The sequence below is a fragment of the Lissotriton helveticus genome, chromosome 2_2, assembly GCF_964261635.1.
Source record: "Lissotriton helveticus chromosome 2_2, aLisHel1.1, whole genome shotgun sequence".
NCBI lineage: Eukaryota > Metazoa > Chordata > Amphibia > Caudata > Salamandridae > Lissotriton > Lissotriton helveticus.
The window spans coordinates 254,643,354-254,656,401 of NC_136060.1; the positions used below are offsets into that span (position 1 = coordinate 254,643,354).

The window sequence follows — 13,048 nt, forward strand, 5'->3', positions numbered from 1 at the left end:
GATCCACGCAGATTCCAGAACTTTCCACCACAGAAATGTGACGAAAATGTGTTTTTTTGGTCAAATATTTTGGTTTGCAAGGGATTCTGGGTAACAGAACCTGGTGGGAGGCAGTCGAGTCACCCCATCCTGAATTCCCCTGGGTGTCTAGTTTTCAAAAATGTATAGGTTTGCTAGGTTTCCCTAGGTGCTGGCAGAGCTACGACGCAAAAACAAAAGGTAGTCTTTTTGGCCAAAACGTGCTAGATTTCACTGGGAAATTGAGGTGCAGCCATGTTGCGTATTGCGCTGTTTCATGTCGCAGCCACTATGCCTACCCACGCAAGTGAGGTACCATTTTTTTTGGGAGACCTGGGGGAACGCTGGGTGGGTGAAAATTTGTTGATCCACACAGATTCCAGAACTTTCCACCACAGAAATGTGAAGAAAATGTGTTTTTTTTGGTCAAATTTTTAGGTTTGCAAGGGATTCTGGGTAACAAAACCTGGGGGTAGGCAGACCAGTCACCCCATCCTGAATTCCCCTGGGTGTCTAGTTTTCAAAAATGTATAGGTTTGCTAGGTTTCCCTAGGTGCTGGCAGAGCTACGGCGCAAAAACAAAAGGTAGTCTTTTTGTCCAAAACGTGCTAAATTTCACTGGGAAATTGAGGTGCGACCATGCTGCGTTTTGCGCTGTTTCATGTCGCAGCCACTATGCCTACCCACGCAAGTGAGGTACCATTTTTTTCGGGAGACCTGGGGGCACGCTGGGTGGGTGAAAATTTGTTGATCCACGCAGATTCCAGAACTTTCCACCACAGAAATGTGAGGAAAATGTGTTTTTTTGGTCAAATTTTTATGTTTGCAAGGGATTCTGGGTAACAAAACCTGGGGGTAGGCAGACGAGTCACCCCATCCTGAATTCCCCTGGGTGTCTAGTTTTCAAAAATGTATAGGTTTGCTAGGTTTCCCTAGGTGCTGGCAGAGCTACGGCGCAAAAACCAAAGGTAGTCTTTTTGTCCAAAACGTGCTAAATTTCACTGGGAAATTGAGGTGCGACCATGCTGCGTTTTGCGCTGTTTCATGTCGCAGCCACTATGCCTACCCACGCAAGTGAGGTACCATTTTTTTCGGGAGACGTGGGGGCACGCTGGGTGGGTGGAAATTTGTTGATCCACGCAGATTCCAGAACTTTCCACCACAGAAATGTGAGGAAAATGTGTTTTTTTTGTCAAATTTTTATGTTTGCAAGGGATTCTGGGTAACAAAACCTGGGGGTAGGCAGACGAGTCACCCCATCCTGAATTCCCCTGGGTGTCTAGTTTTCAAAAATGTATAGGTTTTCTAGGTTTCCCTAGGTGCTGGCAGAGCTACGGCGCAAAAACAAAAGGTAGTCTTTTTGTCCAAAACGTGCTAAATTTCACTGGGAAATTGAAGTGCGACCATGCTGCGTTTTGCGCTGTTTCATGTCGCAGCCACTATGCCTACCCATGCAAGTGAGGTACCATTGTTTTCGGGAGACCTGGGGGCACGCTGGGTGGGTGGAAATTTGTTGATCCACGCAGATTCCAGAACTTTCCACCACAGAAATGTGAGGAAAATGTGTTTTTTTGTCACATTTTTAGGTTTGCAAGGGATTCTGGGTAACAAAACCTGGGGGTAGGCAGACGAGTCACCCCATCCTATATTCCCCTGGGTGTCTAGTTTTCAAAAATGTATAGGTTTGCTAGGTTTCCCTAGGTGCTGGCAGAGCTACGGCGCAAAAACAAAAGGTAGTCTTTTTGTCCAAAACGTGCTAAATTTCACTGGGAAATTGAGGTGCGACCATGCTGCGTTTTGCGCTGTTTCATGTCGCAGCCACTATGCCTACCCACGCAAGTGAGGTACCATTTTTTTCTGGAGACCTGGGGGCACGCTGGGTGGGTGGAAATTTGTTGATCCACGCAGATTCCAGAACTTTCCACCACAGAAATGTGAGGAAAATGTGTTTTTTTTGTCAAATTTTTATGTTTGCAAGGGATTCTGGGTAACAAAACCTGGGGGTAGGCAGACGAGTCACCCCATCCTGAATTCCCCTGGGTGTCTAGTTTTCAAAAATGTATAGGTTTACTAGGTTTACCTAGGTGCTGGCAGAGCTACGACGCAAAAACAAAAGGTAGTCTTTTTGTCCAAAACGTGCTAAATTTCACTGGGAAATTGAGGTGCGACCATGCTGCGTTTTGCGCTGTTTCATGTCGCAGCCAATATGCCTACCCACGCAAGTGAGGTACCATTTCTTTCGGGAGACCTGGGGGCACGCTGGGTGGGTGGAAATTTGTTGATCCACGCAGATTCCAGAACTTTCCACCACAGAAATGTGAGGAAAATGTGTTTTTTTGGTCAAATTTTTATGTTTGCAAGGGATTCTGGGTAACAAAACCTGGGGGTAGGCAGACGAGTCACCCCATCCTGAATTCCCCTGGGTGTCTAGTTTTCAAAAATGTATAGGTTTGCTAGGTTTCCCTAGGTGCTGGCAGAGCTACGGCGCAAAAACAAAAGGTAGTCTTTTTGTCCAAAACGTGCTAAATTTCACTGAGAAATTGAGGTGCGACCATGCTGCGTTTTGCGCTGTTTCATGTCGCAGCCACTATGCCTACCCACGCAAGTGAGGTACCATTTTTTTCGGGAGACCGGGGGGCACGCTGGGTGGGTGGAAATTTGTTGATCCACGCAGAGTCCAGAACTTTCCACCACAGAAATGTGAGGAAAATGTGTTTTTTTTGTCAAATTTTTAGGTTTGCAAGGGATTCTGGGTAACAAAACCTGGGGGTAGGCAGACGAGTCACCCCATCCTGAATTCCCCTGGGTGTCTAGTTGTCAAAAATGTATAGGTTTGCTAGGTTTCCCTAGGTGCTGGCAGAGCTACTGCGCAAAAACAAAATGTAGTCTTTTTGTCCAAAACGTGCTAAATTTCACTGAGAAATTGAGGTGCGACCATGCTGCGTTTTGCGCTGTTTCATGTCGCAGCCACTATGCCTACCCACGCAAGTGAGGTACCATTTTTTTCGGGAGACCGGGGGGCACGCTGGGTGGGTGGAAATTTGTTGATCCACGCAGAGTCCAGAACTTTCCACCACAGAAATGTGAGGAAAATGTGTTTTTTTTGTCAAATTTTTAGGTTTGCAAGGGATTCTGGGTAACAAAACCTGGGGGTAGGCAGACGAGTCACCCCATCCTGAATTCCCCTGGGTGTCTAGTTGTCAAAAATGTATAGGTTTGCTAGGTTTCCCTAGGTGCTGGCAGAGCTACTGCGCAAAAACAAAATGTAGTCTTTTTGTCCAAAACGTGCTAAATTTCACTGGGAAATTGAGGTGCGACCATGTTGCGTTTTGCGCTGTTTCGTGTCGCAGCCACTATGCCTACCCACGCAAGTGAGGTACCGTTTTTATCGGGAGACCTGGGGGAACGATGGGTGGGTGGAAATTTGTTGATCCACGCAGATTCCAGAACTTTCCACCACAGAAATGTGAGGAAAATGTGTTGTTTTTGTCAAATTCTTAGCTTTGCAAGGGATTCTGGGTAACAAAGCCTGGTGATAGGCAGTCGAGTCACCCCATCCTGATTTCCCCTGGGTGTCTACTTTTTAAAAATATATAGGTTTGCTAGGTTTCCCTAGGTGCCGGCTGAGCTAGGGCTCAAAAACAAAAGGTAGTCTCTTTGTCCAAAGAGCGCAAGATTTCACTGGGAAATTGAGGTGCGACCACGTTGCATTTTGTGCCGTTTCCTGTCATAGGCACAAGGCCGACCCACACAAGTGAGGTACCGTTTTTATCGGGAGACCTGGGGGAACGCTGGGTGGGTGGAAATTTGTTGATCCACGCAGATTCCAGAACTTTCCACCACAGAAATGTGAGGAAAATGTGTTTTTTTTGTCAAATTCTTAGCTTTGCAAGGGATTCTGGGTAACAAAGCCTGGTGATAGGCAGTCGAGTCACCCCATCCTGATTTCCCCTGGGTGTCTACTTTTCAAAAATATATAGGTTTGCTAGGTTTCCCTAGGTGCCGGCTGAGCTAGGGCTCCAAAACAAAAGGTAGTCTCTTTGTCCAAAGAGCGCAAGATTTCACTGGGAAATTGAGGTGCGACCACGTTGCATTTTGTGCCGTTTCCTGTCATAGGCACAAGGCCGACCCACACAAGTGAGGTGCCGTTTTTATCGGGAGACCTGGGGGAACGCTGGGTGGGTGGAAATTTGTTGATCCACGCAGATTCCAGAACTTTCCACCACAGAAATGTGAGGAAAATGTGTTTTTTTTGTCAAAATCTTAGCTTTGCAAGGGATTCTGGGTAACAAAACCTGGTGGTAGGCAGTCGAGTCACCCCATCCTGAATTCCCCTGGGTGTCTACTTTTCAAAAATGTATAGGTTTGCTAGGTTTCCCTAGGTGCCGGCAGAGCTAGGGTGCAAAAACTACAGGTAGGCACTTTGCCAAAAAAGGGTCAATTTGTAACTGCAAAATATAGGTGTGACCACGTTGCATTTTGCGCCGTTTCCTGTCGCAGGCACAAGGCCGACCCACACAAGTGAGGTACCGTTTTTATCGGGACACTTGGGATAATTCAGATTTGTAAATCAACTGTTATTACCAATTGAGCTTTCATGCATTTCTCACTTTCAATGAAAGACATTGTGTAAAAAAAAAATCTTTTTGAAAAATGACCAATAATTCTCATGCAAGTATGAGTATTCCCAATTTTGAAAATGTGCAATTATATACTGTTTCTGAACTCTATATGTTGTACCCAATTCAGAAATACATAGGTGTCTTTCATACAGATTATTCCATGTATACATTTTCCAAGACAAAGTGCTCTATACCCAGTAAATGAAAAAATACCATTGCAAGTTGCTGCTCAGTTTTTGGATCTGGGTTCGTCAGGTTCTTGGTGAAACTACAAGTCCTATATATCCCCACAACCAGGAAGGTCTAACGGATGTAACGGTATATTGCTTTCCAAGAGCTGTCAAAATTAGAAAAAGTTATAGGTGAAAACGTTGAGACAAAAGGCTGTTTTTTTCAACAAATTTTCAATTATTCCAATATCTAACTGTTAGTTTCTATAACGAAACCTTCATGGATTTAGACAAATGACCCCTTTCTGAATTCAGAATTGTGTCTACTTTCCGAAAATGTAACGCTTTCCAGGATCTATTATTGCTTTCAAACTCATTTCTACCATTAACTGGAAGGAGGTAGAAAGCTCTAAAAATAGCAAAAATAGGCTATGTCCCAGAAAAATGCCAAAACTGAGTGAAAAATTTCAGTTCTCTGACAAAAGACTGTCATTCCCTAAAAGCTGAGAAAATGGAGATTTCAGCCCCACAACCCCTTTTTTGATACAATTTTCAGGGAAAAACCCAGAGGCTTTCATTTGCAGCCCGTTTTTCCCATTTTTCTGAAAAAAAACAAAAAAAATCACTATATTTTGGTTAATTTCTGGGACCCCTCCAAGGGAATCCACAAACCCTGGGCGCCTTTAGAATCCACATGATGTTGGAAGAAAAGGACGCAAATTTGGCGTGGATACCTTATGTGGTCAAAAAGTTACAAGGGCCTAAGCGCGCACTACTCCAAAACGCCAAAAAAAAGCCTTAGCACAGGAGGGGAAAAGGCCTAGCAGCGAAGGGGTTAAAATGTGTATCTTTGAACACATTTTTATTAGGTATTCCAACATCTGAAAACAATCACCCCAACATCTGCATATAATGTTTCCTAACATTATAAGACTCTCTGACATAGTCTTGTTCAAGTAGCTCACTCTCATTTCCATTTGAAGTATGTGTGTGCTTGGTTTAATAGTCTGTTCACTTTGTTTCTGTCAATCACATAAAAGGTGATGGGGATTCTTGCAAATGGTCTAACCACTGGTAAATAGTTTTGGTAGCATTCCAATGTTTTTCATCCAATGTGTCACTCTAGACAAAGGCCCACCTTATGCAAATCAGTACTGACCCTGCTCCTCATGGGACAGTCCACCCGAACTGTCAGTCGAAGGCCACTCTAGAACAGAACACAAGCAACCCCAGACCACTTCGGCAACATGAGGGCTCAGCAATGAGGTAGAGCTTGGATCCTGCACCATAGGACTCAAGCCACACCCTACTGACAAGCCCTAAATAGTGTGAAACTGGTTTGGGCTTGCTTGTGGTCCCTTCTAGAAAGGGCTTTGCCTAGTAGCTCAGGACGGACTGTTCCCATGGGGGGCAGGGTCTGCGGTGAAATACATAAGGTGGGCCTTTGTTCAGAGCAGCATGGTTGGAGAAACAAATTAAGGACTGGAATGAGGCCATGAGCAATCGCCATGGGCTAGGATTAATTCAAGCATCACATCCATCCCCTGTCGTAGTTGAATCTCTAAACACACCGGGTATGCCCAGACAGGGGTCTAGTGTTCACTATGCCAAGACTCAAGATACCCCCTACTAATGAGCCCCAAATTGGGTGATACGGGTCTGTGGTTGCTTGTGGTCCCTTCTAAAAGAGGCCTTGCCTGGCAGCTCAGGGCAGACTGTCCGCACGAGGAGCAGGGTCTATACCGACCTCAATAAGGCGGGCCTTTGTGGCACGGTGGGTGAAAACAATGGACTGGAATGCAGCCTGAGTGATGGCCACTGGAGAGAATAATTCAAGCATCTCATCCATCACTTTGCTGCTGTTGCACATTCATTCTGTAGCAGCGCTTTTATTCACCAGGGCAACATTTTAGTACATTCAATCACAAAACACTCCACACTCACCTAGCGGACCAATGTAGTACACGGCTTTTTCTGGTTCATTCTCAGGAAATGCAAATCTGGTGACAAACTTCTAAACCATTCAAGAAACATTAAATGTAGCACGGCTGGTTTACCATGTACATTCTACTCTCCCTCTTTCTCAGGCTACTACAGTGACTGATCCTGGAATTAAAGAAACTGTCTCTACAGGCTACAAACATTTCTCTCCTTTCCAACCTTCTTTTTTCAGGTACCATCAACCCTCAAACAGCATGAATGTAGCCTCTAGCTGTTCTCATATCGCCAAACAAAACAAACATTAAGAAAAAGAAAGAAAATGCACCTTTCCATGTACTCTTTATGGGAGAAAGGAGGTTGAGAGCGCCTGTTGTGCTCTTCACGTGCTGCAAGCGTGGCTTCCGACACCTGTAAGGAAAAAACATTCAAGTGAACTGGTGCAGGAGACAAGTCTTTAGGAAGGGCACGTGATCTAAAGCTATCTGGCTTCTAGAGGATTTACTCAATATTGCTGAAGAGTCTCTTCTAGACTGTAGGCAGAAAGAGAAACGTTGGAAGAGGAGGCATGTTCTTTCAAAATATGCAATGAGGTAAAGGCACTATCTTGGATGTCAAGAAGTTTCCATATTCGAGCCAAAACAAGGCCAACAATGCCACCACTTTTTAATCACCACTTTTTAATGTTCATTGGCGCAGGCATACCATTGACAACTTTATTTAATATTATAATATTTTGTTATAATGCCTGTCATACAGTTAGCGTTGACCTCTGTGGCCATATTTGATGGGGACTTTTGAATGGCACTGTCCATCATTGCAGAATAAATCACGGGTACGTACCCTCAGGCATATATAGTTCAATGTTATTCCCACACTCGTATTTATGTTCCAACTCCCAAAGCACTCTGGGGACAGTAACGAGAATAATAGATTTTTATAAAACCTATAATACAGAAGTGCTACTTTAAAAATACTAGTTACAAATTAATTCTAAACATACTTGAAAGTAAAAGACTGTATACTGGATACTTCTGTACGGCCTTTATGGCACCTCAGCCACTATTCGATGAATTCTACACCAATTTGGATCTGAACTCTGATATTTGAAGCAGTAAATCAAATTATGACATGAGGTGGATGCAACTCCACTCAGGGGTGCTCTGAACATATGCATGAAGAGGCAATGTGTTAGAAAACTGTTAAAATATAATACACATCCTAAGGGTATTTGCATTCGCCACAGACACCCAATGTGACTAAATAAGCACAGCTGGTAAGCAGGAACATGTACTGAAGATTTTGGAAGCAAAACAATGAGTAGAGCGCCAGGAAATCATTTTTTTCCTTCATATTTCTTTTGCTTTTAAACCATTCCATTGTAATTCATAAACAAACAAAGAGCAGGGTCACAGTACATTCTCTACACCTAACATCAAAATAATCACCACGTCACCCATCTGGGAACACAACCTCTGGTCAGAGAGACAATAATACAAAAAACAAAAAGTGAAATTCTGAGCAAAATAAACATATACTTGCTTTGTGTGTCGATTGTCCTTTAATTATACTAATTGATAGCCACACGGGGTCCATTCAGTATCATTATACTGGAGTATTAAATTAGAGTCTGATGAGAGAACCTCAGCACACATTAAGATCAGTAATTAAGATACACATGAAGAGCTACCATACATAAAATCCTTCATTCCATATTTCCCTTCCTCCCCCAATGTACGGATGTAGTGTTGCAGTACATTTATCAAGTACAATTATCTCATAGGGTCAATGTAGTTGTGCCTGGTGGTTTATCATCATTTCCCTGCACCACAGTAAATGCAATAATTAGCCTACCCCATAATGTACAGCAGATCACCTTTGCAGCCCCCTCTTTTACTCTCTACCTAGTGCTAAACTCTCAGAATTGATAATTACCCACTGTTCTCATTTACTCAGCAAGAGGAGCTTCAGCAGATTTCCACAACACTCTTTTCATTTTTGCTTACCAACAGTATGGGGTGTGAAATTTAATAAGATATCTACTTGTCCATGGGGCAGGTTGCTTCATAAATCTACTTATCCTGTAACAAAATCCACTTGTCCCTTTGGTGCCATGTAGTGTGACGACAAATTATGGCAGCAAACTCATTATACAAGAGCTCTGATATAGCCTCTCTGATTATGCCAGCGCTCATACCATAGTAGTGTTCGAATATTCGCAATCCCCTTATGTTGCCACGTTTCCGCAGATCTACATACTGGGGCTGAAGGTAGTGGTAAGCAATAGTTCCAGAGTAAGAATTCCCTTTTGAGTCTGTGCAAACCTACTAGCTTGCATGTTGTAAAGGTTTTCAAGAACTCTTCTCTAATCTTTTCCCATACTGAGAAATGTTGGAAATTTACTCCTGACTATTACAATGGCAGACGTAAACCTTCTTCCAGAGTTGGGAAAAAAGTGGTTGGAGGGAAAGTGAACTTGCAAATGAGCAAAATCTACACATGCATATTTGTTCATGCTAAAATGCAGTTCACAAATATTTTCTAGGAGTACTATTTTTTGGCCTACTTCTGTAAATGCTTGGGAATTCGAGAAAGCTGTATAGCTGCAGTTAATGCATGGACATATACCATGGGTGCACTTTTGAGACTTTCTTTAATAATTGGGCCCCTAATTTAGTCTGGCATTGACCATGACCTTTTGCATTTACTAAAATTATGTCTCTCTCTCTGTATCGGCTGGCTTCACTGTGAGTGACAGCATTCTGCTCTTTCACATGAAGCATATCAGCACACAAAGTAGTTTGGTCAGTGCAAGTAACTACTGTGGCTGTGTGTGCTTTTTGAAGCCAAAAACAATTTTTGCTTTTGCCAATGTTTGTTATAATAGTGAGGGCCCGGCAGCTCCCATACCAATAAAAACCATGCCAAAACAATTCACACTTTGACAAAACTAAAGAGCTGAATACCAATTTCAGACCTACTGGCTTTGCCTATGCTTGCTTATTTGTTTCCCATAATCTTATTGAAACTGGTTACACTGATTTTCCATTATGAATATTTTTGGGAAATACTAGCATGCATGAACACCTGTTACTAAATGATGCTGCAAATAAACGGTACCTTAAATGTTACAGTAGTTTAGCTAATTCTTTTTTTCCGGCTTTCAAAGAATCATCAATTTTGCTTTCAATCTTCTGCAAATATTTGCATCAAATCAGAGAGCATTCTGGTAGCATTAAACCTATCCTCATATTGCTAAACTTTGAAAACGTGTGTACACATTTTTATACAGGAACCACTGTCAGTAGTGCAGCCAGAGATTACAACATTTACTTAGAGCACTCACCCTAATAATAAAGGCGTTAAATTAATAAACTATAAATATGGACAAAAATATTACTTTAACTGCAGACAGTGTCCTTCCCTGAGCCATAATGTGGAACTGCAAACTGGCAGCCAAAGGGTATGTGCTGTCTTGTCCCAAGGACAAAATACACATGAAAACTTGTTGCCCTTGACCCCAAACAATATGTCCTCGGCGTCGGGCTATAGGAATACCACATCCCTGTACAGTATGACAAGTCTAGAAAGATTTTGTTTTTGTTTTCCTACCCTTCCCTTGGTGGGAAAAGAGAACAGGAAAGTAGCACTCCAGTAAGCAGAGATTTTAATGACCAGAGGTTTTTTAGGGCTCAGCCTACATCCCACGAAGTGGGTGTGGCTTAAGAGTCCTTTTCTGAGGAGTTCCAAAATCTAACCTACGAATTCCAGAGAAGCGCGTGAATTTTGTTTGTTATTTATGGCAGCTGCATGGCAATTGTCCGTACCAAGGTGAAGCAACCCAAGCCACGGGCACCAGTGGATCGGCACTTCGCCTATGGACCTAACCAGCGCGGATTGAGTATCCTACCGACCGCTGTACGGACTGCTTCGACCAATACCGCGGATCGAATAAATTATCAACCGTATACCTAAAGCAACAGGACGGTACACCAAACTGAGCCCTGCACAAACTCGCCATTTGAAAAATTCGGAATTCTAGTGATCACTCTGGCTTTTCCTTATCGCCGATCCAAGACAGCACGCATAGACCAGGATAACCCCTCAAATAGTGGGCTGAATTAAATTGTAAAAACCAGGCAATTAAAACTCTAAGTCCTGATGATGATCCCATTATAATTAGAGCACGGGATCGAAACGCCGTCGACTTTCTGTAGTACACATACAGCGAAACTTATGAATCTTTTATGTATGAACTACTCTGGATATTACTGTCAATTTTAATGTAAAACAGTATCCAGTTCTGCTCAACTTCTTTGCCTGAAGCTAATTGTTCTTTCTTCCTTCTATATTCCTTTCTTCAACCTCTAGTACAGCACAGGCTTGTGCTCTACTTCACACAGAAATGTTTGTTGTGAAACTGTATTTCAAAAGTACAAAATCTGCTGCATTCAACAAATAAATTCCTTACCCGGCTGGGTTTAGGAAAAAGAAGATATATTTTCCGATTGTGGTCTATATTATATTGTTTTTATATACTGTTCTAGGCTTAGGACCTTTGTTTCCTTGAAGAAAAAAGAAAAAAAAAAGTGTTTTTACAAGCCAGCACGCAATAGGCCATAGGCTTTTGAGTTGCTCCACTTCCTGCATATTCCGTGCGGACACGCGCAGCGGAAGGCTATATTTCATCAATTACCAGCTGTCAAGGGCCGCGGTAATTGAAGCCAGATGCTCGGCGCGCATTCACCTCTTTCCAGTTACTTTTTTTTTTCAGCTGTGTGTGCGCGCATGCTGGCTCCCTGCCAAAGCTTGTGGGCCCACGGTAATTGAAGCCAGATGCCAGACGCGCGTGCCCCATTCTTTGCTGTGTGCTCTCATGGCCAGGCCCCCTCGTAGCGTAGACATGCCTCCACGAACCCTCCCGCTCTTCGCCGTGCATTTTTCAGATGCCTCCGGCTACTCTCTGCTCTTCGGTCGCAGACCCGACGAGTGCCCTGACAGGCGCGTGGAAGAGGCTCGAGGACTTCAAAGCGTGCAATTTAAGTATGATGTCAGGCCAAGCAACACATTTCTGGCATTGCTTCAGTATGCTCTGTCTTCGGAAACACGCTTCAAGATTAAGGATGTCTTTCTATTTATGGGGATGTTTTAAGTTGATCCCCCGTAGAGCACTCTAAATAAATATGTGCTGCAAAAGACTAAGCAGAACGCACTGCCAGCCCCGGTTGAGCTGTTGTGTGTGTGAAAGCGCACATTCCTTTCCAAAACAGATGTGTTGGGAAACGTCTCCCCGCTCTCCGCGTCTTCCTTCCTGCTCTTCAGAGGCTGCGGTCAGTGCACCTGCGCAGCGCGCGTGGCGTCAGGGCAGTTGGGCTTCCCCGCTAGCAGGGGGCGGAGGAAACTCAGGGACGGCGCTTCGCACTTACTCTAGGTGAGGACGTGCGGGTGAGTGAAGAAGTGTACATTAGGCACACTCATTTGACGATGTGCCACAGAAATAGTACTTATCCTTTTACACTGCACCACAGCTAAGGAGTGAAGGTGATAAATCCTGCGCCACGAGAGATAACCCCCGTTTTAAACAGTGCGTGAGGAGATGTAGTGTCTGTCAAAAGAATAGCTTATGTTTACAAATATTAGGTCTATGTGCAACAGCCAGCACGAATTTGGCTGTATGAGATCACGAACATTGCCACGCCTCATACAACTGCCCAGCAACTAATGCATTCTTCCACTACCCTCCCCCTCTCGCCATACACATCCCCACCCTCTTTGGCCTACTGGACTACAACCCCTTGTGGGCTCCCACCTGGTCGCCTCCAGCTCTTGTCTCACAGTTCTCTTGGGCTGTTTACCTTTCTCTGTGACCCATCTACTGCTTTAAATTGGAAGTGCCAGGGCACAATTCGAGGGTAGACAGCGTCTACCCACTTTTTATGCTCGGCCTACGTCCCACGAAGTGGCTGCAGAGTAAGTGCGAGAGCGACAGTGAGTGCAGAGTGAGTGTGAGAGCGACAGTGAGTGCAGAGTAGAGTGAGTGCGAATGACAGTGAGTGTGAGAGCGACAGTGAGTGCAGAGTAGAGTGAGTGCGAGTGACAGTGAGTGCAGAGTGAGTTCGAGAGCGACAGTGAGTACGAGAGCGACAGTGAGTGCGAGAGCGACACTGAGTGTGAGAGCGACAGTGAGTGCAGAGTGAGTGTGAGTGCAGAGTGAGTGCGAGAGTGACAGTGAGTGCTGATTGAGTGCGAGATTGACAGTGAGTGCTGAGTGAGTGCGAGAGTGCCTGTGAGTGCAGAGTG

At 44.1% G+C, this 13,048-nt stretch overlaps 1 protein-coding gene across 1 annotated transcript in view; it reads right to left on the minus strand.

Moving 5' to 3' along the window:
* Window positions 1–13,048, minus strand: part of ZCCHC4 (zinc finger CCHC-type containing 4) — a 374,799-nt gene that overhangs the window by 337,830 nt on the left and 23,921 nt on the right. Inside the window, exon 3 of the mRNA XM_078678377.1 lies at window positions 7,077–7,159. Coding sequence (XP_078534503.1) covers window positions 7,077–7,159 — 83 coding nt within the window. The remainder of the gene's footprint in view (window positions 1–7,076; window positions 7,160–13,048) is intronic.